This window comes from Drosophila elegans, unplaced genomic scaffold, assembly GCF_018152505.1.
Source record: "Drosophila elegans isolate 14027-0461.03 unplaced genomic scaffold, ASM1815250v1 contig_468, whole genome shotgun sequence".
NCBI lineage: Eukaryota > Metazoa > Arthropoda > Insecta > Diptera > Drosophilidae > Drosophila > Drosophila elegans.
In genome coordinates, this window is record NW_024545855.1 from 114,810 (window position 1) to 136,438 (window position 21,629).

General features: G+C 44.3%; 7 protein-coding genes across 8 annotated transcripts; 3 read left to right on the forward strand and 4 right to left on the reverse strand.

Moving 5' to 3' along the window:
- Positions 1–549: 549 nt before the first annotated feature.
- Positions 550–1,938, forward strand: LOC108148898 (valacyclovir hydrolase). The gene has a single exon (XM_017276213.2). It carries the CDS (start codon positions 731–733, stop codon positions 1,559–1,561), a length of 831 nt encoding a protein of 276 aa, XP_017131702.1. The 5' UTR covers positions 550–730; the 3' UTR covers positions 1,562–1,938.
- Positions 1,939–2,141: 203 nt separating this feature from the next.
- LOC108148900 (protein D3) lies at positions 2,142–2,796 on the reverse strand. The gene has a single exon (XM_017276216.2). The coding sequence runs from the start codon at positions 2,734–2,736 to the stop codon at positions 2,206–2,208; it is 531 nt and encodes a 176-aa protein (XP_017131705.1). The 5' UTR covers positions 2,737–2,796; the 3' UTR covers positions 2,142–2,205.
- An 84-nt stretch (positions 2,797–2,880) lies between these two features.
- LOC108148899 (protein D3) lies at positions 2,881–3,906 on the reverse strand. The gene is made up of 2 exons (XM_017276215.2): positions 3,149–3,906; positions 2,881–3,082 (listed from the first exon to the last, which is right to left on the reverse strand). The coding sequence occupies exons 1-2, from the start codon at positions 3,547–3,549 to the stop codon at positions 2,944–2,946; spliced, it is 540 nt and encodes a 179-aa protein (XP_017131704.1). The 5' UTR covers positions 3,550–3,906; the 3' UTR covers positions 2,881–2,943.
- A 372-nt stretch (positions 3,907–4,278) lies between these two features.
- Positions 4,279–6,435, reverse strand: LOC108148967 (AP-2 complex subunit mu). Its single transcript, XM_017276305.2, has 3 exons — positions 6,112–6,435; positions 5,609–6,047; positions 4,279–5,549 (listed from the first exon to the last, which is right to left on the reverse strand). The coding sequence occupies exons 1-3, from the start codon at positions 6,286–6,288 to the stop codon at positions 4,852–4,854; spliced, it is 1,314 nt and encodes a 437-aa protein (XP_017131794.1). The 5' UTR covers positions 6,289–6,435; the 3' UTR covers positions 4,279–4,851.
- A 758-nt stretch (positions 6,436–7,193) lies between these two features.
- LOC108148764 (26S proteasome non-ATPase regulatory subunit 6) lies at positions 7,194–8,592 on the forward strand. Its single transcript, XM_017275966.2, has one exon. It carries the CDS (start codon positions 7,313–7,315, stop codon positions 8,480–8,482), a length of 1,170 nt encoding a protein of 389 aa, XP_017131455.1. The 5' UTR covers positions 7,194–7,312; the 3' UTR covers positions 8,483–8,592.
- Positions 8,485–20,168, reverse strand: LOC108148762 (broad-complex core protein isoforms 1/2/3/4/5). 2 transcript variants are annotated; one of them, XM_017275965.2, is made up of 3 exons: positions 19,581–20,164; positions 12,334–13,305; positions 8,485–9,377 (listed from the first exon to the last, which is right to left on the reverse strand). In XM_017275965.2, the coding sequence occupies exons 1-3, from the start codon at positions 19,783–19,785 to the stop codon at positions 8,758–8,760; spliced, it is 1,797 nt and encodes a 598-aa protein (XP_017131454.1). In that variant the 5' UTR covers positions 19,786–20,164; the 3' UTR covers positions 8,485–8,757. The 2 variants fall into 2 exon arrangements, with proteins under 2 accessions (XP_017131454.1, XP_017131453.1); XM_017275964.2 differs by lacking the exon at positions 8,485–9,377 and adding an exon at positions 9,943–11,115 and having other exon boundaries at positions 19,581–20,168.
- Positions 20,169–21,014: 846 nt separating this feature from the next.
- LOC108148533 lies at positions 21,015–21,605 on the forward strand. The gene is made up of 2 exons (XM_017275574.2): positions 21,015–21,179; positions 21,242–21,605. Exons 1-2 carry the CDS (start codon positions 21,164–21,166, stop codon positions 21,403–21,405), a joined length of 180 nt encoding a protein of 59 aa, XP_017131063.1. The 5' UTR covers positions 21,015–21,163; the 3' UTR covers positions 21,406–21,605.
- The last annotated feature ends 24 nt before the right edge of the window (positions 21,606–21,629 follow it).

Below are 21,629 nucleotides of genomic sequence, written 5' to 3' on the forward strand. Positions count from 1 at the left end.
CCATTACTTCGGGGACTATTCCCCAGGACTTACATTTTTTAATAATTTTTTAACACGCGCTAAGAACTAAACAAATGCCAGCACGTGCTGTCCATTGTCCTTCGGCGCTGTGACGTTCAAGAGGACTAACAAGGACTGGGAATGCCAAAAGCTGAGAGAAAAGCAAAAAGCTTTAATTTAAATTAGGCGGCTTGCACCTTTTGGCAGTCAGGCAGCCCCAAAACTTTCAAGGGCTTAATAACTTCTTATATTTTTTAAAAATTCTACCCTTTTTTTTTAGCTTTTTGTAAAAGTTTATAAATACAAAAACAATTGTTTCAACACATTGTCAATAATAAATTCGAACCATAACCATCGACAAAATTAAATTTTTAAAAAGTTTATGCCTTGATTTTCTGTTAATTTCTATTAAACTTGCTTAGAAAAACTTTCTGGTTTTATTAAAAAAGAATATCCAAAAAAATAACAGTGATTAAGACTTTAAAAGTTTTTGGCCAAGTGGAATATTGCGTTGCCGCATGTGCAGCCACACTAATCCGATCGTTTACCTACAGCTGTTCTTATCAATCAGCTGTTATCAGCGGAAACAAAAAGTGCACTTTACAAGGCGTCGTGTGTAAAGATTTGGACAAGCTGCAAACCATTTGCTGGACATATCTGAAGTGCACTCGAGAAGCCACCAAGTTTGCTGCCATACTCAAAAAATCCCCAATCGATCCCCGCTTACGTAATGCTGGCCAATCTGAGCAGACGATTGGGTTCGCCCTTAATCAAGCGATTTGTGCACACGGAGCGGAAAGTCCGGGTTAATGGGGCCGATCTGAACATTGTGGAGAGCGGCAGCGGAAAGCGGAGTCTGCTCCTGATGCCCGGAGCCCTGGGTTCCGCCTGGACCGACTTTAAGCCCCAGATCGAGCAGTTGCCGAAACTTCTACCGGATCACACGATCATTGCCTGGGATCCGCCGGGTTATGGGAAATCAGTGCCCCCGCAACGCAAGTTCGGACTGGATTTCTTCCAGCAGGATGCCCAGGCAGCCGTGGACTTGATGCGGGCCCTGGACAGGCCAAGATTCTCCATTCTGGGCTGGAGCGATGGAGGCATCACGGCCCTCATCGTAGCTGGTCGCCATGCCGACGCAGTGGAGCGCCTGGCCATCTGGGGAGCAGGTGCCTACCTTAACGCCGACGAAGTCAAGGCCCTCAAGAACATCCGCGATGTGGCCAAATGGTCGCCCCGCATGCGGGAGCCCATGGAGAAGGTGTACGGCGTGGAGAGGTTCCCCCAACTGTGGGCCGAATGGGTGGACGCCGCCTGCTCCTTCTACGATCAAAAGGACGGGGATTTTTGTCGATCTGAAGTGGAACAAATAAAGGCTCCCACTTTTATACTGCACGGAAAGAAGGATCCCATGATCGCAGCGGAGCACATTCCCTGGCTAATAGAGAAGTTGCCCCAGGCCAAATACCATGAGTTCCCCGAGGGCAAGCACAATATCCACCTACGTTATGCGGAGGAGTTCAACAAACTGGTAGCCGATTTCTTTAACAAAAAGGATTAGACTAACTACTTTCTTTAAACAGTCAAAACTATTTAACTTTATTTCTTTAATGGTAAAATCATATATTGATAATGCACTTCTATTGATCTAAAAGTGTTTTATAAGTCAACCTCTCTTTTGGTAGATAGTGATTCGAGTTATCTGATTTCGACTGTAATAGGAAATAGGGTCCAAGGGTCCAATATATTTCAAAGAAGAAACTGATAGTTTTGATGAATCAAATTCATATCTAAACTAAAGAAAATTGTTTATCTATTGTATGAATCATGTCGAAATTAATTGAGGATAACCATATCTTTTAAGTAATAAAAGGAAAGTGACAACTGCCGAAGAATAACTGAAGGCCTACAGAGTGATAAATAAATTTATAAATTATATATATTATATATCGTAAAAGAATTACTAACAGTCTAAAGTTCTCAGCAAAATCGAATGTTAGATAACGGACAAGGCGAAATTAATTCAGGACTATTATCTAATAAAGGTTATAAACGAAAAAACCAGACATGTTGACATCATCATAGGAAATTTGTAATCCTATAGATTTTAACTCCACCCACCACCAAGGTAAAAAGCTTAGTTTGTATGAAAACTAGTATTTAAAATTTATTATTTCACAGAGAGCTGATCAGTTGGTGGCCAGATTACTGGACCGTCTCGATGAGGGTCTTCACGTAGTCATCGTACTGGGCCTGGAAGAAGTTGCCGGCGACGGGGCCGCCGAAGCTGTACTTCTGGATGTAGTCACGGGCCTTGACGTTGATGCGGCCGGTGCGGCTGGTCTTGGACACGAACTTCTCGGTGGTGATCTTCTCGTTCTGCTTGAACACCAGGAAGACGTAGCGGTGCAGACCGGTGCCCTCGCGGGGACCGGCTCCGATGTACTCGGCGATAGTCTGGCCCTCGGACACCTTGTTGCCGGGAATGTTGATCACCAGCCAGTGGAGCAGCTCGCGGAACTTGGGGTCCTCGCGGCTGGGTGCATCGGGATCCACCAGCATGATGGTGTACAGCGATCCTGCATCGGCATCGAACACAACCGTCGGCTGGTCCTTCACCTGCGTGGGAGTCAGCTCCTTGCCCAGCTCAACCTGAACACCTGAAGGATAGGTGATGGTGGCCTTCGTGGCGGGCTTGACGTCGATGATGTCGGGAATGATGCCGGCGGTGTCCATGTTGGCTAGTTGTGCTCGTTGTGGCGTTAGCGAGGTGACTCTGGCCCGGATACCCAGTGCCCGGCCTTATATCGCCGCCGGAGTCCGTGGCCTAATCAGTTCCGTGCACTTTTCGCTTAATACCCCAACGCATAGATAGAGAGATAAGCGATTGGTTAGACTTTATTGACTCGCAAAGCGAAAGTCCGGCATGATGTTTGCACAAATCTAGCCGGTGAATGTTTTGTTCCGTTCGAGAACATAGTCATCGAACTGGGCCTGGTAATAATTGGCGGCAATGGGTGCACCCAATCCATGCTTGGCGGCGAAATCCCGAGCATTGAAGTTCAAGCGACCAGCACGAGTGCTAAAAGTTATGAAGTCAGCATTACTTTCGTCTGATAAATATGGTATTAATATATGTATATCTTACGTATTGGAAATGGTGGGCGTTTCCTCGATCTTGTTCTCCTGGCGGTAGAGCAGGAAAATGTAGCGATGCAAGCCAGTGCCCTGCGGCGGACCGGAACCCACATAGGCTGCCAGGGGATGACCACCGGATGGATCGATGTTGCTGCCCGGAATGTTGACCACAGCCCAGTGCAGGATCTCACGGAACTTGGGATCCTGGCGAGTCGGCGCATCGGGATCCACCATAAGCAGGGTGATCAAATTGGACCTGCCCTCGAGCCCAGACCAGCTGACATTCGGCACATTCTTCACCTGGGTGGGGGTCAGCTCGTTGCCCTGTCTCACCTGAAGGTCATCGCCGTAGGTGACCTGCACGGTGCCAGCGGGAACCGCATCCACCACATCCGGAACTATGTCATCCATGTTACGTGTAACGTGTCAGCCGAAAAAGATGGACGATACTATTACTTTGTCGAGCTCTTATCACTGATGATGATGACCAAGCCAACCGACTGGGTGATAGCTGATAACAAAGCTAAAGCTTCGCTATAACACAGCGGATGTCTTGCGGTTTTATAAAAATTTCCAGTCCAATTAATTAATATCTGAGTGTTGAAGTCACTCAAGGTTATCCGGCGCTGGCAACAGCTAACCACTTATAAATAATAGTTTTATAGACAGTGGAATAAAAAACTGATTGGTCAGTGCTTCCACATTGATTTGCCTTCGATGGAAAATTGTGAAAAGCCCTTCAACGATAGCAAAGCTTTTATGCGAACTGGCATTATTTAGGCATTTTTTTGTTGTTTACCACAAACGCAAAGATCACTAAAATAAATAACTATGATGAGTCATAGCTTGAAACAAGTTTTTACCCATATGTAGAAAATACAATTCCTTATAAAGTACATGTTTTTATGCCTCAGAACATTCCAAAATGGGCCGACTTTTAACCAATGTGCACACCTGATATGAAAGACAGCACTTGTGGCTATCATAAAGTCATATACTGTTCATTTATGGGGGTGTAATTGTAACCTTATTGTTTATATTACCTTAGGGCCATCAATCTATCAGAACTATATTTTAGAAAGTTTCGTAATCCTTCAATTTTAATAGATAATAGTGCCACGAGAGAAAACATAGATCCCATTTAGTATATATCATGCTAATTTATTAAACAATTCGAATATTATTAACACTTGAATATCAATATTGATAGCGCTGACAGAGAGTTTTGGTCTATTAAATACGCTTAGTTGCATTTATCGCCTTTGTTCTTTGCACAATGAAAATAATGATTAATATATATATATATATTTATAATACGATAATACAAATAATAATTGGGGTTGTGAAAACGTGAGCGTGAGATTTGAGAGGCGTCCCGCGACGCATATATAAAAACAACATAGTTTACAATTACATAGTAGGGGTAAATCATAGTGTAGTACCTAGTGGTATGTCTATAGGGAACAGAACACGCCCCGCCCGCATAACCAGTGCTCGCGGAGGCAGTGTGTGCGGTATACGGCATATGGTGTCCGGGCTGGTGGACCCGCTACTCGGGCCTGCTCCGGCCGACTTGCTGGAACTAATCTTGGAATACATTAACTGCTGGTTCAATTTGATTGAGGAAATACCAATAGATGCGGTAACACGGTTTCCATTTGTTTCGTTTCGTTAAATTCAACTGTGACACTCTTGCTCCGTAATGGCGATGGTTTAGCAGCGCGTCTCGTAGAGTCCGCTGCGTCCGATGTAACGCACCCATTTGACCACGTCGTGGTCGGAGTAGTTTAGCTTGGGCTCGAACACCTTGAGGTAGCGCACCTTGAAGCCGGATGGCGCGAACGGCACCTCGAAGTTCATGGAGATGGGCGGCCGGGTCCACTTCTTCTTGGTGTCCGTCTCGAGCAGCTCGATCTCCGCGGAGAGTTGTGTCTCTTTCATGCCCGCCATGCGTTTGATCTTCCACACGATCGCGTTTTCCGAGGCCTTGTACTTGGCCTTGCCCTTCAGGCAGATCAGCTGCACGCCCGAGGTGTTCAGCGGCGTGGGGATCTTTACCTCGATCTTCTGGCCCAGCAGCGAGGGCTTGAAGTTTGATTTGAGCACCACCTTGACCTCCATCTTGGTGCGCCCCACCTCGCGCACCAGCGGAATGACTCGGAATGGCAGCGAAATGTCTTTGGTGGTGCGGTAGCGCATCAGCTCGAACTCCCCGTCCGGCGGGATGAAGCTGATCGAGTGCTCCGTCTCGAATTTGCTCAGCTTGACGCACTGATGGAACTGGCAGTCATCGATGACCACCACGGGCTTGCCGGAGCGGGAGGTTTCGGCCTCCGAATTGCCGGAGAGGCCGCGTCCCTTGGACTCCATCACGATCTTGTCGTTGATGCCGAACTTGCACTCGGGCATGCCTTTGGGATGGGATTGTTAATGGTACTGGCAGCCAGATGATGATGATGATGTTACCTACCCGACAAATACGACTTCATCACCACCTTGCCGGCCACATGGGCGGACAGAACCTGACCCTGTGGACTCATCAGCAGGTTTACGTACTCCAGGACGTCCAGGAATAGCTCGTTGCGCCGGTACTTGATGCCCTCGCGACGCCAGCCAATCTGACCGGTGACCTGCGAGGTGATCTGCATCTGCTCCTCCTTGGTGGCCGACTTGATGCCCTGCTGCGTGATGAATGTCTTCAGGGTGCCGGAGTCCGTGTTCTGTGGGTAGCCAAAGTCGAGGATCTCGTCCAGCAGCTCGTAGATGAGCACAAAGTTGTTCTTGATGTTCTCCTCGGAGATCTTGCCAAAGTACGACTGCATCACCTCGATGATCTTTAGCAGAAACTCGAACACCATGGCGGCGTTCACATTCTGCTTGGTCACAGCCGCCAGCCAAATGTTGGCCCGCTGTGGAAAGAGATTTTGGATGATAAGAGGGAGGGAACTGCGAGCACTGGAGCCACCAACCCACCTTAATGTGGAAGAAGCTGGTCCGCGCTATGTTGGTCACTGGCGAGCGGACCTGCTGGCGGGCGTGGATGACGTTGACCCGGAAGGCGTCCACGGCATTGCGACCGATGTCGTCGCGGTAGACTCGCGAGATTAGCACCTCGCCCTTGTGGTTGTAGACGAACAGGCCGCCGATCATCTTGTGCGCTGTCTGCTGCTGGTTACTCTGAGTCGATCCACCTGTTTCGAGCCTGAACGGGATATTTGCCACCGAAGGATTCGCAAAGAGCTCCAAGCGAAAATTTTTATCAGAAAATCAATTTCACTCCCCTTTAGTGTGGCCGTTCGTGGTACAATAAGTACCAAAAAATTATATGGTCACACGGTTATATCGCTATGCGCTTATGACACTGCCCTTTTTTGTTTATCTTAATTTTTTATTTATTTATCTTAAGAACATTGGGCTTAAAATTAATAAAAATAATTATGTTAAATAACTTACGGGAAGAAAATTTATTTGTGAGCTAGAGCTAGAATGTAATAAAATTTTAAATCCACATACAATTCAAAACTTAAAACAACGTTTGGTTAGACAGGTTTTTAATCTTGTGAGGAAGTCAAAAATAATATTGAACTCAGTATGGAGTCCATTGTACAGTTTAGGAACATATACAAAAATTGAAGTTTATATGACCCTCTGTTAAAAAACTTTTATCCAGAATTCAAGTTAATCCAATTAAACTCATTGTAAAATCGTATAAATAAAAAAAGTGTGTCTGGTTGTTAAAATGAAAAAAAAAAAATATGAATTGTAAAAGTAATTAAAGACGCGTTTGATAATTGTAAAATTTGTAGTAATATATTATTATTTTATATATATTGCTCTGTGTATTTTTTGTAAAAAATTTGTTTGCTAAAAAATGTATAGCTTGTGAAGTCACTAAAAAGTTTTATTTGTCTTAAAAGGATTTCGCATTAAGCTCGCTTCGTCTAAATGGCTGCATAAACTTTTGCGTTGATCCGATTTTAAGAAGCAGTGTGAAAAAGATTTAGCAGTTTCCAAAGCAATCGATAAGTCCGGCCAAGTCTGGCAACGCCACCAGCACAACCAACTTAACGTCGTACATGACTGTGCGGCTTTGACAAAAACAAAATCTCATTTTGTTCGGGAAAATTAACAATTTCTCTGTGCTAAACGAAGCTACGGCCACAATCCGATCACAATGCCTGCCGAAAATCTGGAGGAGCAGGGCCTGGAGAAGAACCCGAACCTGGAGCTGGCGCAGACCAAATTCCTGCTCACCCTGGCGGAGTACAAGCAGGATGCGCCTCTGAAGGCGAAGCTCCTTGAGGCGATTCGCACGGAGAACATGGCTCCGTGGTACGAGCACATCTGCACGGAACTCGGCTGGGTCGTGGACAAGGATCTGCTGGCACGCATGAAGGAGAACAACCGCGTCGAGGTGGAGCAGCTGGACGCGGCCATCGAGGATGCGGAGAAGAATCTGGGCGAGATGGAGGTGCGCGAGGCGAACCTTAAGAAGTCGGAGTACTTGTGCCGCATTGGCGACAAGACTGCGGCGGAGACAGCCTTCCGCAAGACCTACGAGAAAACCGTATCGCTGGGTCACCGCCTGGACATTGTGTTCCATTTGATCCGCCTGGGGCTTTTCTACCTGGATCACGATCTCATCACGCGGAATATTGACAAGGCCAAGTATTTAATAGAGGAAGGTGGCGACTGGGACCGGCGTAATCGCCTGAAGGTCTACCAGGGCGTCTACTCGGTGGCAGTGCGCGATTTCAAGGCGGCGGCAACCTTCTTCCTTGACACCGTGAGCACCTTCACCTCCTACGAGCTGATGGACTACCCCACCTTTGTGCGCTACACCGTGTACGTCGCGATGATCGCCCTGCCGCGCAATGAGCTGCGCGACAAGGTGATCAAGGGCTCCGAGATCCAGGAGGTGCTCCACGGCCTGCCCGATGTCAAGCAGTTCCTGTTCGCCCTGTACAACTGCCAGTACGAGAACTTCTACGTGCATTTGGCCGGCGTGGAGAAGCAGCTGCGCTCGGACTACCTCATCCATCCCCACTACCGCTACTATGTGCGCGAGATGCGCATCCTGGGCTACACCCAGCTGCTGGAGTCGTACCGCTCCCTTACCCTGCAGTACATGGCCGAGTCGTTCGGCGTCACCGTGGACTACATCGACCAGGAACTGGCCCGCTTCATCGCCGCCGGACGGCTGCATGCCAAGGTGGATCGCGTGGGCGGCATCGTGGAGACCAATCGGCCGGACAACAAGAACTGGCAGTACCAGGCCACCATCAAGCAGGGCGATCTGCTGCTCAACCGCATCCAGAAGCTGAGCCGCGTGATAAACATCTAATGTAGTTCTTCATATATAAAAAGGTTTATTCAAATTCAACATTTTATTACACAGTGTAAAGCTAACGCAACGTACAACAATAAAAACGATATATAAAAAACTCATGGAAATGCTCTAGTTTGGATTGTACGTTCGCTTATGTATTAACTAAATTCTTTGGAATTGTTTTGGTCACGCCTTTGTCTTTAGTGTATTTGAGTATTATTGCAATCATTCCATGTTTTGTACTTAACTGTCTCGTTTCACCTGCTGTTTGCCTACGCCGTGGCCTACGCCTAAGCATCGCCCGACGGCTCCTCTTTGGGATCGTGGGCATGGCTGTGGCCGGATTCGCTGCCCGGAAAGGCGATCGATGGCTTGCTGTTGGCCATGAAGGTGCGGGCCATCTCCTCCAGCGCCGCCGAGGATCGGAGTCCGCAGTCCAGAGGCTGCTGCTGTTGCTGATGAAGATGCTGCTGCTGCTGCTCCGCCGATGCTGCCTTGGCCACCATGTCGTGCAGATTCTGGACCATCTCGTGGATGGGCGAGCCCTGGGCCAGGACCTCCGGCACCATGGGCAGGGCGCCCAGCCCGCCCATGTTGTGGTGCATCCGATTCGTGCTCAGGTTGATCAGGGTGTTCATCATCGCCTTGTTGCGCTGGTAGTCCTTGCGCAGATGCTGGCGGATCTCCGTGTGGCAGTGCTCGTTGTTGGTCACGATGATGTCGCCGGTGTCCGTGGTGGTCACGCGCGCCTTGCAGTTGAACTTGCGCGACAGGTTGCACTGCCAGTACTTCTTGTCCTTGCGCACGTACTGGATGCCGAAGGTGTGCCCGTCGTGGACCAGCAGCGGCTTGCCCCGCTGGCTCAGCATGAACTCCAGCTTGCCCTGGAACCAGTGCTCACCGGGTGGGACTAGAAGGACGGAGAAGGCTGGTGAGGATCTGTACGGCTCTTATTCTGTTCCCTCGGTTGGTTGGTTATGTTTTTCATTTTGGATGCCAGGACATACACGAATGAGCCCAATTATGTGTGTGTTTATGTGTGTCATGCAAGGTACTTACCTGGTTTTATATAGCACGATCCCATTGCACTTGATATATCTTATCATATTGTAATATCAGCTCCAAAATGCTTTTAATTCTATCTTATAAATATTTTTGGACCTGATATTATAAATGATTATAATATATTACACTTATGATACTATAATTCATTATCATATTAAACCAGATATTATATTTTTAAATAATAGTATACTTTATATTATAGGTTATCATAATACCTGATATAGATATCATATAACATCAGATCCAAAATGCAATTAATTGTATGCTATGAATGTAGAACCTATTTGTAATTCGTTAGTGTGTAGGCCATTTGGAATACCCATTGATATACGCACAGGGCCACGAAACATATCCAAAATTACTCTGATTAGCTTAATCTGGGATTCATTTCACAGCGCCCATTACAGTACTTTTTGGTTTATCGTTTCGCATTAGTTTATCAAATAGATTATGCACATCGGTAGGGGTATTTACATTGGTTACTCCTCTCTCTCTCTGGTTTTCGAATCAAATTCAATTGTCTACTACAAACTCTAGCTAGTCAAAAATAATAATAAATTACTCCTCGGTTTTTGGGGGGCAGTGTGCAGCGAGGGGAATCCCTGTTCCCCGACAGCCTTACATGTTCTCCATCTTGAAGCTGTGCCTGCTGCTCGGGGATATGGTTATGTTGTTGATCACGTGCGCTGTGCTGGCATCCGTGGATCCCCCATCCGTGCTGGCTCCCTCCTGTTGTTGCTGCTGCTGCTGGTGTGTTTGCTGATGCTGCTCCTCCACAGTTTGTGGCGGTGGTGGAGGACTAAGCGCCTGGAGGGAGTGGCTGCTGCGGTTGGACTGCGGACTCTGCTGCAGGTGCGCCGGCGAAAGGAGCACTGCTCCCGATCCCGATACCGAGCCACCTCCCAGTTCCAGACTGTGCTGCTGCTGCGATGGCGGTGGATTGTGCGGCGAGTGTTGCTGGAGGTGGTGGTGTTGCTGCTGCGTCTGCAGGTGCATCAGATTCGGATTGTGCATGAGATTGGCCGCCGCGCCGCCATGCTGATCCATGTGCGGCGGTGGCGCCGGGTGATGCTGCACCAGGAGATTCGGCAGCGGCTGTCCCAGCTGGTGATGATGATGATGGTGCGGGTGGTGCGGCGTCGATGTCACTGGCATTGAAGGTGGCGGCGGCGGCGGAGGTGGAGGCGTTTGATTGGCAAACATGTTGCTCACTCGATTGCTCACTCCATGCTGCAAATCCGTGCCCAGGTGATGGCCACCACCACCATCCGTTAGAGAGTAACCCGCCGCCTGGCTGGCAATTGGATTGGAGCCCGAGGGAGTCCCCGAAACCGAGGACGTTGCAGCTGCCGCTGAAGATCCCTGACCGCCGCGCATGTGCGGCGTGTGGTTGTGCACGCCCGTGGCGGAGATGATCCTGCCCAGGTGGGTGATGCACCGCGCCCGGCACATGCTGATCCGGTAGGACTTGCACAGCCAGTAGGTCTTCATGCCCTGCTGCGTGGCCACCGTGTTGTTGCGGTTGAACACGCAGTTGCCGTGGAGCAGCGAGGTGGTGGACAGCATCACCATGTTGCTGCCGCCTGCTCCGGACAATGGTGGATCATTAGTGGTCAGTTCTTCGCTGGATAGCGCTCGAAAGGGGGTTATTTACAAAGGCGAAAAGGGGCGGGGCAAGCTATTAAACAGTGGGGGAGGAGTCATGCGGCTCCTCCGCTTAGAATATGTGATTGGGTGTGCGTGTTTTCGATACTGTGCGATTTGTAAATCGTTAGAAGAATTAGTGTTGGTCACTTTAAGAAGCAACTACTAGAAGCAAGGTATGTGTGTTAACTAAAATGCACTACTAAAGGTGTCTCTAATGTAATTAAACATGGTATAAAACTGTCACGAAAATTAATCAACTTTAATACCTGATCGTTTTTAAAAAGAAAAATAGTAGAAACAGAAAGGCAATCCAAAGCTGATATACCCTTGAAGCTATTATAAAAAAATATTTATTCTAGACTATATTTTGACTTTTATATGTTTTTATTATGTTAAAAACAATGAATCTATATCGATTTTTCGGTGAATTTTTCGATCTTCCTAAGGCAGCATTAGATATCGTAATTCTAAAATAAATTAACTACCAATACAAAATCTCGGAATTAATTGGAATTTAAAAGCAACAAAGACGTAATTTTTTCTTTTTTCTTGCGATTGTTCCTAGAAGCTTTATGATATAGTCATACCTGCTCTTTTATTTAGATAGGTCTGTTACAATTGATGCTGATCAAGAATGTATAAGCTTTATAGAGCTCAAAATGTCTTCCTCACTGCGTTGCAAACTTTTGATTGTAATGCGTTATAAAAGGGGTATACCAATTTTAGTTTCAAAACAAGGCACTTAAGATAACATGCCTTTCTAATTCAACCATTTTTTCCAACATAAAAATAACCTCAACAAGAATTTTATCAAAACATGTGTCTTGTGGCCTACCAGTCTGTCATGTCGTTTGAACAACTGGATCCCTTGGGCAATCAGAGATATCTATTGTTTATCTAACTATACCTTCAGTTCAAGTGCTTCTGCTTAATACTTTTAACCCAGTTAAATCAGTAAATATCCCTCTAGAATCATTTAGTGTCATTCCTGGTTAATGGCAATGTGTTCAGTGGGCTAGTGTGGAAGATGTTTTTGTGAGTCGAATGATGGATGCAAAACAAAAACCCAATCTTATAAAACATAAAATAAAAATTGAAAATGAGTGCCAAGCTGCATGCAACAGAAAAGTAATTAAAGATTGAAGGCCACCTACTATTGGGAATGTCCATGTGGTTGGCAAAGTTCTTGGAATAATCGTTGGGCATGTACAGCTCATTGGGGAACTCGGTGCCAGGAGCCAGACTAATGGATCCATTGTTATTGATGCCTCCGGGACCGCCGGAATTATTGGAACTGCCGCTGGGCCCACTGCTGTTGCTGCTCTTGTAGAAGTTGTAGTTGTCCAGATTGAAGGCCGGTCCGAAGGGATTGCGGATGGGGGCAGAGGAGGAGGCCGACGAGTTGAGGCTGCCCACGCTGCCCGAACTTCCGCCACCACCACCACCACCACCGCCGCCGCCGCCGCCTGATGATGGACCATGATGGTGACCATCCGCCGATTCACGTTTCAGACCTCCGAGATCGTAACGCGGTTCGCCCATCGTGATGTGCGGAATGGGTGGCAGGAAGAACTCCTCGGCATTCAGGCTGCCATCCATTCCCGCTGCACTGTCCGCATGCTCGCCGCCGCCGCCTTCGCTGCCGCCGGAGCCGTGATCCTTGAGTGACCTCCTCAACTGCTTTCCCGAGTAGATGGACAGGGAATCGCTGCCGAAATCCGACGGCATCGGACGTTTGCTGGATGTGTACAGGTGGCTGCCGGCTTCGTTGGAGGCTCTGCTCGCCCCACCCGGCGAAGTGGTCCTCGAATTGCTCTGTCCCTTGGATTCATTATGATCCGCTTCTGTTTTGCTATTATTATTGCTATTAGAGTTGGAATTGTGATGGTTGTTGGTGCTGTTGGTATTGCTATTATTTGATTCCTCGGCTGGTGGCTGACTAGAAGACTTCTCGGAGGCACTCGATCCCGGCGAGGAATTCGAGTTGGTGGCCAGACCCTTGATCTGCAGCAGCTGGCCAATCTTCATGAAGGACTGCAGCTCTGTGTGCTTAACATTTACCACTCCTTGGTACATGAACTCCAGCAGCTCCATCATAATGTTGAAGCTCACATCTTTGAGTATAACTATAGATAGAGATAAGGCAAATGAAAGAAAAATAATTAATTTTTTCATCGAAAAACAAAACAATTTAACAATCATTACATTTTTAAATATAAGGATAATTTTCCAAGTTTTCAACTTTAAAAGTTCGTTTTAACCAAAGGAATTTGGAAAAACCCTAAAACCTGTTTGTCAATATATTTGCGAATATTTTATTTGTTTTGGGGGAATTTTTGGAATGTTTCCAGACAGATTACCAAACAATTCTTATGATTTTTCCCTCCGAAAAAATGTATTCAACGTAATTTGCTTGTTTACATAAACACTCGGAACGACAATAACATCAGTAGGAAAGGAGGTCACATTTGTAGTGGAGATGTTATCATCGAAACGCTCAAATACTAAATCAATACATAAAAACAGCTATGATAAGAAATCTGAAAACTTAAATATAAACTCAACAACAGCAGCGCAGTAGCACAGCAATAATTATAAAATAAGTAGCCTGACATATCATCGGCGTGCTTTCGACACGGCCTAAGAAGCTGTGAAACAGTCCGGGAATCGAATCCGAATATGAATCCGAATCTAAATCCAAATCCGATTCCGCTTCACAGTGGTGCGGATCTGTTATCTCAAGGGTGTTTCGAGATCAGGCCACATTAGTTTTCATATTTGATGGGAACCAGGAGAGTAATAAAATCGGTTTATTCTTTTCAAAGTATTTTAACGAGACTTTTGAGAACTTAAAACGTGATATTATTAAATAGGTTAATTTTTTTAAAGTATTTCAACGAGCTCAAATTTCTTTAAGGCATGGATTTGAATAACGTTTTCCAAAAATTTTGAGATAGTCTACAATTGTGGGGGCCAGATGTCAAATTACCCATTACCCAACTCGTGAGACAGCAAATAGTATTTAAATAGTTTTTGATAACAAATCATATTTGACAATAAAATAAACCACCAGATTTAATTTTAGAATGAGGGTAATAAAATGTTTTTTTTCTAAATAATTAAAGAGATTTTTTGACTATTGTTTACACATGGGCTAATTTAAATTGAGATAGTCAGTAACTAAGGAAATATATAATACTTAAATAGGATAAATACTCAAATCGGTTTTTTAAAGAATTAATCATTTTTTTTTATTAAATTGATTGTAAATTATAGATAAAATTGTTCAGCATGCAAAAATTAGAAATTTTTTGTAGTATTTAACCCTATTCAGAGAACTAAGTTTGAACTTTTCTTCCAGCGATTAATTACTGTTTGCTGATCTAAATCGAATGCTTATCAGCACTTTCCCTTCGTCCCCTGCCCACTGTGCCTGTCCCTCGCAGCATCAACATCTAGTTAAAAACAATATTATCACTTGTTCTCAATAACAATTTTATTACACAAACGAACGTACATAATTCCCGTATGCACGGCTGTATGTAAATACATTATTAAATCGCTGATCAGCAACAGACAAACTCGGTTGCTTAATCTCAATTGTGCCCTATCATTTGCCGTAGTCGTCATTACGGATCGTTTTGTCTCGCCTATCTATCTATCTGCGCCTTGGCATGTCCGTATTCGACCGTATTCGAGTGATCGCATGGCGAAAGATCAAAATCCGGGCAATACACATTGCTCCACGGGTACAGTACACACATGAACACTGGCTGATGCCAGATAGATACGGATTACATATAGGGAGACAGCCAGTCAATATTCAATACTATTTGAGCTCAGAAACACAGATACATGGCATCGACATCACATCGCATCGCCTGAGATAAAGACTGGCCGTGGATCAAGACAAAGAGATCCATCCATTCGATGAAAACGGAATGCTCTCGAATCAATAAACCATTTGTGGACCCCGCCCGTAGATAAACTCTGTCTAAAGTTCACGGAAAACGTGATAAATCCGTGTATGCTGCTGATAAGGAAAGAGATCTCCGACACTCCGTACCCAAAAAGTCTGAATCGAGCATCGCGTCTCGATCGTTGTTTGCTTAAATGTATGCCACATGTGTATAAAACAGGGGCATTTTAATGGGCGCCTGACCCGCCGTGATCTTCGCTGATATCAGAGTGGCCCGCCAATGGATCGGGGGTTTTCGAAGTGGGGGGCACTGCAGCGATATCTTCCTTGGCTCGTTTTTGATTTGTTTCGGGCCCAACACCCTCGCCGCCACGATCACGATCACGCCCACTCCAAACGCTTCCACCAATCGGATCGCAGGCGATCGATTTCGAAAACAGTTTTATTTTATGATTATGATAAATGTTTATCGAATCAGAACGCCAATAGGTTCGTTGTCGTTGTCGTGGAGTGGGCTGCCTCATTTTGACAATGTCGTCGCACAAACATTCATAAATATTTGTTATCTCCAAACGCCATAATAGTCGAGTAGTCGAGTAGTTGACTAGTCGAATCGAATCGAATCGAATTGTCGAGCTGGTGGTAGTAGTGCAACCTGATAAAAACCAAGAAACCAACCCAGCTGGTCGTAGATTCCGATACCTCCCTTTTCCGCGCCCCAACTATTTTCGTAAACAAATCCATTGCCAATGTCTCCACGGAGCCGAAATGGCCAGGGATTAGTCCAGCTTAACCGATTGCCACGTCTATTTGCGACTTTTGGCTTCTGGCTACTGGCTGCTGACTTCTGGCCGGCCATAAATTACGAATTGTCAACACAAATGGCCAATAAAAGTATTTATGAAATTTCATATGCTCAAAGTCAAAGTTTGATATAATATGAAGAGACCATAAAGCGCTCACTCCAATACGTAAACAGCTATAAGAACGATCGATTGGGTTAGGCCAGAAGCGGACACTCTAGAAGGGTTTCAATAAATTCGATAATTCGAATAGGTTTCTTAAATAAGTGGCGTTTAAAAAGGGTTCCTAAATATGGTCCCTACTCTACTATTATAGTACAAGGAAAATATTTCCCTTAAATGACTTCCTTGTAACATAAAAAGTATATGTCTAATGTCGTCGTCGTTTTTTTAATTTATCAGTTTAATTTTATAAATGATTTAAGTTTTATTTATAGATATATTCATTTTAAGGTGTGCTTTAAGCGGAAAAGTAAACAACATAAATACATGTTCTACAAGTAGTACCTAAATTTATTTAGAAATTCTAAAAAATTATTCATTTGACTTACTTTATTGTATTTTTAGATTATAACAAAATAATTTAAAAATGTTTCCGTTAACAATTTTGATCTTTTAAGGTTATATTACCAAATAAATTACTGGTAATATTACAAATCTCTAATCTGAGTAAAACGTTTCTACAGAAATGCAAAAAAATCATATTTATAAAAATCACTACCCTTCGAGCATGACACTATCCACTCAGATATTCTCTGGTTTCTAGGCAATTAACACACTTTTTACAATCTTTTGGCAAGCTTATAACATCGAAATAAGCAAATTAAAGATTACGCAGGGTAAACTCAAAGTCCAACATTGTGGAAAATGGATTAGTTAGGCAAAATAAATAGTGAAATCCTCCATAAAGTTTCTTTACCCCCTCTATAGAGTAAAGCAAAACAAAAAAAACCCAACGTCTTTGGTTCAGTCACGATCCGGCAATATATTAATAACATGGGGTGTATTTAATATTTACGACAAGTCCACCACCGATCGATACTATATTATCTTCCCGAACTGCAAAGTTTATGGCTGGTAAGCAACCGAACTAAACCGAAACGATAGCTATAAGGCTACTTCAAATCGGGAGTGTTTTGGGCCATGGTGACTAGGGGGATGTGAATGTGGATGTGGATGTGGTTCTTGGAGAGGCCCAATATCACACATGGCACATGCTGCGGTTGTTTAAGTGCGTTATCTAACTAGCAATAAGTTCAAAATCTTATTTTACGATCAAGAGTGATACCCAAAGTAAAGTGGTTGGGCACTAAACGCAAGGCTGATAAAACCACAGCCCCCAGACGATGTCCGTCTTGTTTATGCCAATAATAAATAGATAATTTTTGAGGATTAGCATTGTATTGTATTGGGTGTGGGACAGGGCGCCGATATAACCACTTGGGCCCGTTGGAGTGGATTGATTTACACGGCCGCAGCAGCGGAAACAAGTACATAGTATAGCATAGTATATCAGCCATGCGAAGCTCTCTAATCAATATCTCGAAAACTAAAGTCTTCGAGTGGTTGAAGGGGACCCAGTTGCTCAGTTGGGCAATAAATGATTGTTAAACGCGATAAAAAGATAAAAATATTTAGACTATTGTTGTCGCTGCGTGTTACACTTCACAACAATGGGCAGACACATAAAGCAACATCGACATCAAGCAGCAAGCAGCAAGGCAACCGAAGCCATTTGGCTTGTTAGCACCTCGATGACTGTTGTTGGTTAGCTTTGGCTTGTTCGCTGTTCGCCGGTCTATATTTAATAACTTGCCCCCGCTTGCGCGCTCAGCGTTATTTATAGGGTATATTAATATTCTTTATCTTTGGAAATAGCTCTTGTAGCAGCAGCGTTCGGTGGGTAGGTAGCACCTTTCTGCTGCTACTTGAAAAGATAAAACCTTATTTTTTATGGCCGCCTGATCAGATAAAGCCACCGTGCAGCAGGCATTCGTGTTCAACACGTCCGCGAACGAAATCGAACGGACCGAGGGCCCCTCCCTGGCTCGGCGATATCATATCCATATACCATATATAACACCACCGTTCTAGAGTCCATTTGAAGTACATTTGATGAGGTCAGCAACGCACCCAATCTCCCCGATCCGATCGAGCGCAGAAGTGGGTCTCTGGACCTTATCACGGAGCACGGAGCACGGAGCACGGTACTCCCGTGGGTAAACAATCCGGGTGTGCCTCTGGAGGCGGAGGACTCCACATAGGCTACCACATAGCCATAGACAACGTGGCGGCAGCCGACGGCTCACTGGAGGATTATCAACAGACCTCGATTCTTAGTGGGTTGCTGCTGTTGTCTTTAGATTTACGAGCAGCGACATTGTTATACAGTCAAACGTCTATAACTAGAACAATAGCTGTCAATCAGATGAAAAACGCTTTTTAAGAAACTTGATCTTGATCCTTGGACGTTGTTGGACTTTAGATTAAAAGGGTGATTTTGCATTTCTGAAGTGATCCCTTTGACAGACAGTATTTTGTTTTTTCAGACATATCTGAATCATGCACCATATCAAATGTATGAATATTAGAAATTAAACAGAAATCCATCGATCATCATTTAAAATCATTAATGTATATCAAATAAATTGATTACTCTGACTAAACTAGTGGAAATTGAATTTAAAAAATACAATTTGCAATAAATTTATTTAAATATAAGGTAAATCAGCTTAAGTTAAGGAAAATAATTATGGAGATGATTAATTTTTTGTCCTGTCATGGAGTTCCTGGATTAGGAATAAAAACAATTACATATTTTTAGAGTTAAGTACATGGTTTTGCAGAAGAGCTACTGTAATTGCCTGGAGCAGACCCTACACGTGCTGCCGTGGCTGGGACTCTGGGTGGACCTGGGAATCGAACTGGAGGTGGAGCTGGACTGATAACCGGCGAATGTGTCATGGAATTAAACACAAAGGTTGATTTATATCTAAGCGTTTGACAAGAGTGACGAACAGACAGGCTGACGGGCGGGCTCCTCGATAAACTGACACCGCTGTGCCAGTGATAAACTGACCGATTTCTGGAGAACCTTTTGGTTATTTTGGGCATATGTATGGCAATGTCACAATTCGACTTATTTTATCCAAATAGTATAAATTTAACTGACCAATTGGAGTAGGAAAAGGTGGCGCATAGTTGTTCGCCGTTTGGAATAGAATTTTACTTGGAATTTTGGAATTCTCTTTCTCAGGTATTAGCTAATTAAATTCTAAGTTAAATTATAAAGGAACTTAATAATGCTTTGTATTGGAAATATATATGTGTATATATAGACACAGAATGGTAAATCGTCAAGACAAACTAATGTCCATCTAGCAAGTATTTGTACAAGACATTAGCTAACCAATTTGTAAGGGAATAGGTAAAGAACTCAATGTCTTATTACAAATGTACATATGTATGTATGTCCACGAAACGGAGCACTTAGTTTAGTAGTTGCGGAAGTGGTCGCGTGGTCACAACTAGGGTCATCCATATGTATGATGGAGACAATATAAGACCGGCCGTATATCTTAGCACGTTTTTGGATAGCAGAAATAGGTTACTGGCTAAGACACTAGGTTAGATGACGATGACGATGATGATGATGATGAGATGGCCAAGCAGTACTCACTGATGGGATGCTGGCAGGGATTGGTGGTGAAGATCTCCTGGAAGTAGGGACTGCAGATGGCCAACACAATCTTGTGGGCCTGGAGAAGTTTCCCGTCGCAGGCGAGGGTCACGTCCACCAGGTCGCCGCGGTCGTACAGATTCTGGAAGCCGCTGGCAATGTTGTCCTGGAAGTTCTTCCAGCACAGCTTGAACTCGTCGTCCATGGCGGCGGCGGTTGGAAAGCCGTTCTCCTCCGGGGAAAGGGAAAACTCGACTTTTCCAAATCCGAATTGTAATTTAAGCGCACAGACGACGGCTTTTCTTCGATTCTCGTGCGAATCTGTTTTTTATGGCTTTTGTTTATCCGCTTTGCACGTGATTCGCTCACGGGCCAAAAATCACAGTTCACACTGCTAGTTGTTTTTTGTTTAGTTCAAAGAGCTTCTTAATCCGCGTTCACGCGCACACGATCTCGAGTCGTTCGCGTCCACTGGCGCATTGATTTTGATTTCGACTCTAATTAACACAGTGTGATTTAAACATTTTTATCGGAAAGCGTGAAAAGCAGCGACGCTGTTTACGTTCCGGCTGATAATGAACGACCGCCCCCCGCTCCGCGCCCCTATGTCTATTTTTGGGGAACGGTGACAGCTAAGGGATTCGGGGGTAACGACAAACGGTCACACTGGTCAGTGGTAAACAGAAGACAAGTTGTAGTGGGTTTTTCTGAGCACAAAATCTTACAAATCTCCAGTAGCAACAGTATAATTGATTTATTATACAACATAAAAATCTATGAACCATATATTTAAAACAAACAATTAGAAAAATTATGAGAGATTTTAAATTGGCAATGAATCATTGATTTGTTTAAAAGAAAACATAGATACATGTTAATATAAAGATTTATCAATAGAAAAAGTTGTATTTTATTTTTTTCTTAAAAATAGCAAAATATAAAATATTGCCAAAAATAAATGGGTTCTTAAAAACAATAAAATGAAAGAATTTATTAAATTGATTTTAAAAGTATTAAAACTCTGCTGAGAAATTTTTATATTCAATACAAAAATAGTGCTCTATTAACTATTTTTTACATAAGGGCCGAAACAATTGTTCAAATTGTCTCGCGGTCTAGAGAGGAGCGATAATTAATCGATAATAAAGTTGGTTAACGATATAATTTACCAGTTGAACTTTTAGCGCCAACTACAAAGCTTTAGAAACGGTTTGCCCTGATAAGCCCTTATCTTAATTGGTTTGTTGGTCGCTGCGTTCCGGTTGTATCCGACTGAAGATGTGCGCTTTTGCTATAGTTCGGCGCTCTTTTTTACCCAGCTTGTGCAGCCCATGGGGAACTACAGTTTGATAGCAACCTGCGCCCCATGGTCATAAATAACCCACTTTACATTTTAAACAAAAAGAGAATAAAAGTAACACAGTTTGGCTTATCAATGAGCCATGAGTCGTTTGCACGCCACAGGTGCACACATACGCATACCCAGTCAATTGGCCCACGATTTGATTTGCCTGATTTAGTGCTCAAAGAACTTTCGGCAAATTGGCCCACTCGCCTCGAGAATAAGTCAAGAGTATACCATAATGGGTTGTTGTTTTAGTAAGTGATTTACACATATCTGCATAAACAAGAGGCACTAAATAAGTGGAGTGTGTTTACAGGCACTAGTAAATCGGTTGATTTGCCCCCAGTTCCGCCGGCTCCTGGCAAACAGCGCTCAACTTTGCCGGAGTTCCCAGTTTCAGGATCGGTGACCACTTCTGCTCCCGGAGGATTCGGATCTGCACCTGGAGGAGCAACCAATGCGGCACTGGAGGATGATTAGAACCCGGTTAAATCAGCAAAGATATGATTACGTCGAAGGGAAAAAGTGTAAATTGACAAATGGCATGAGTCACACGGTCGTGCGGCCTGGTGGAATTTCCAACCACCCAGGCATTGTAGCTTGAAGTGAAATGACGTTCTTTATTGTTTGACAGTATAAGCTTAATGCTAAATTAAATAAATAAATTTTAATAAACCCAATAAGTAGCTGTTTTTATGCTAGTT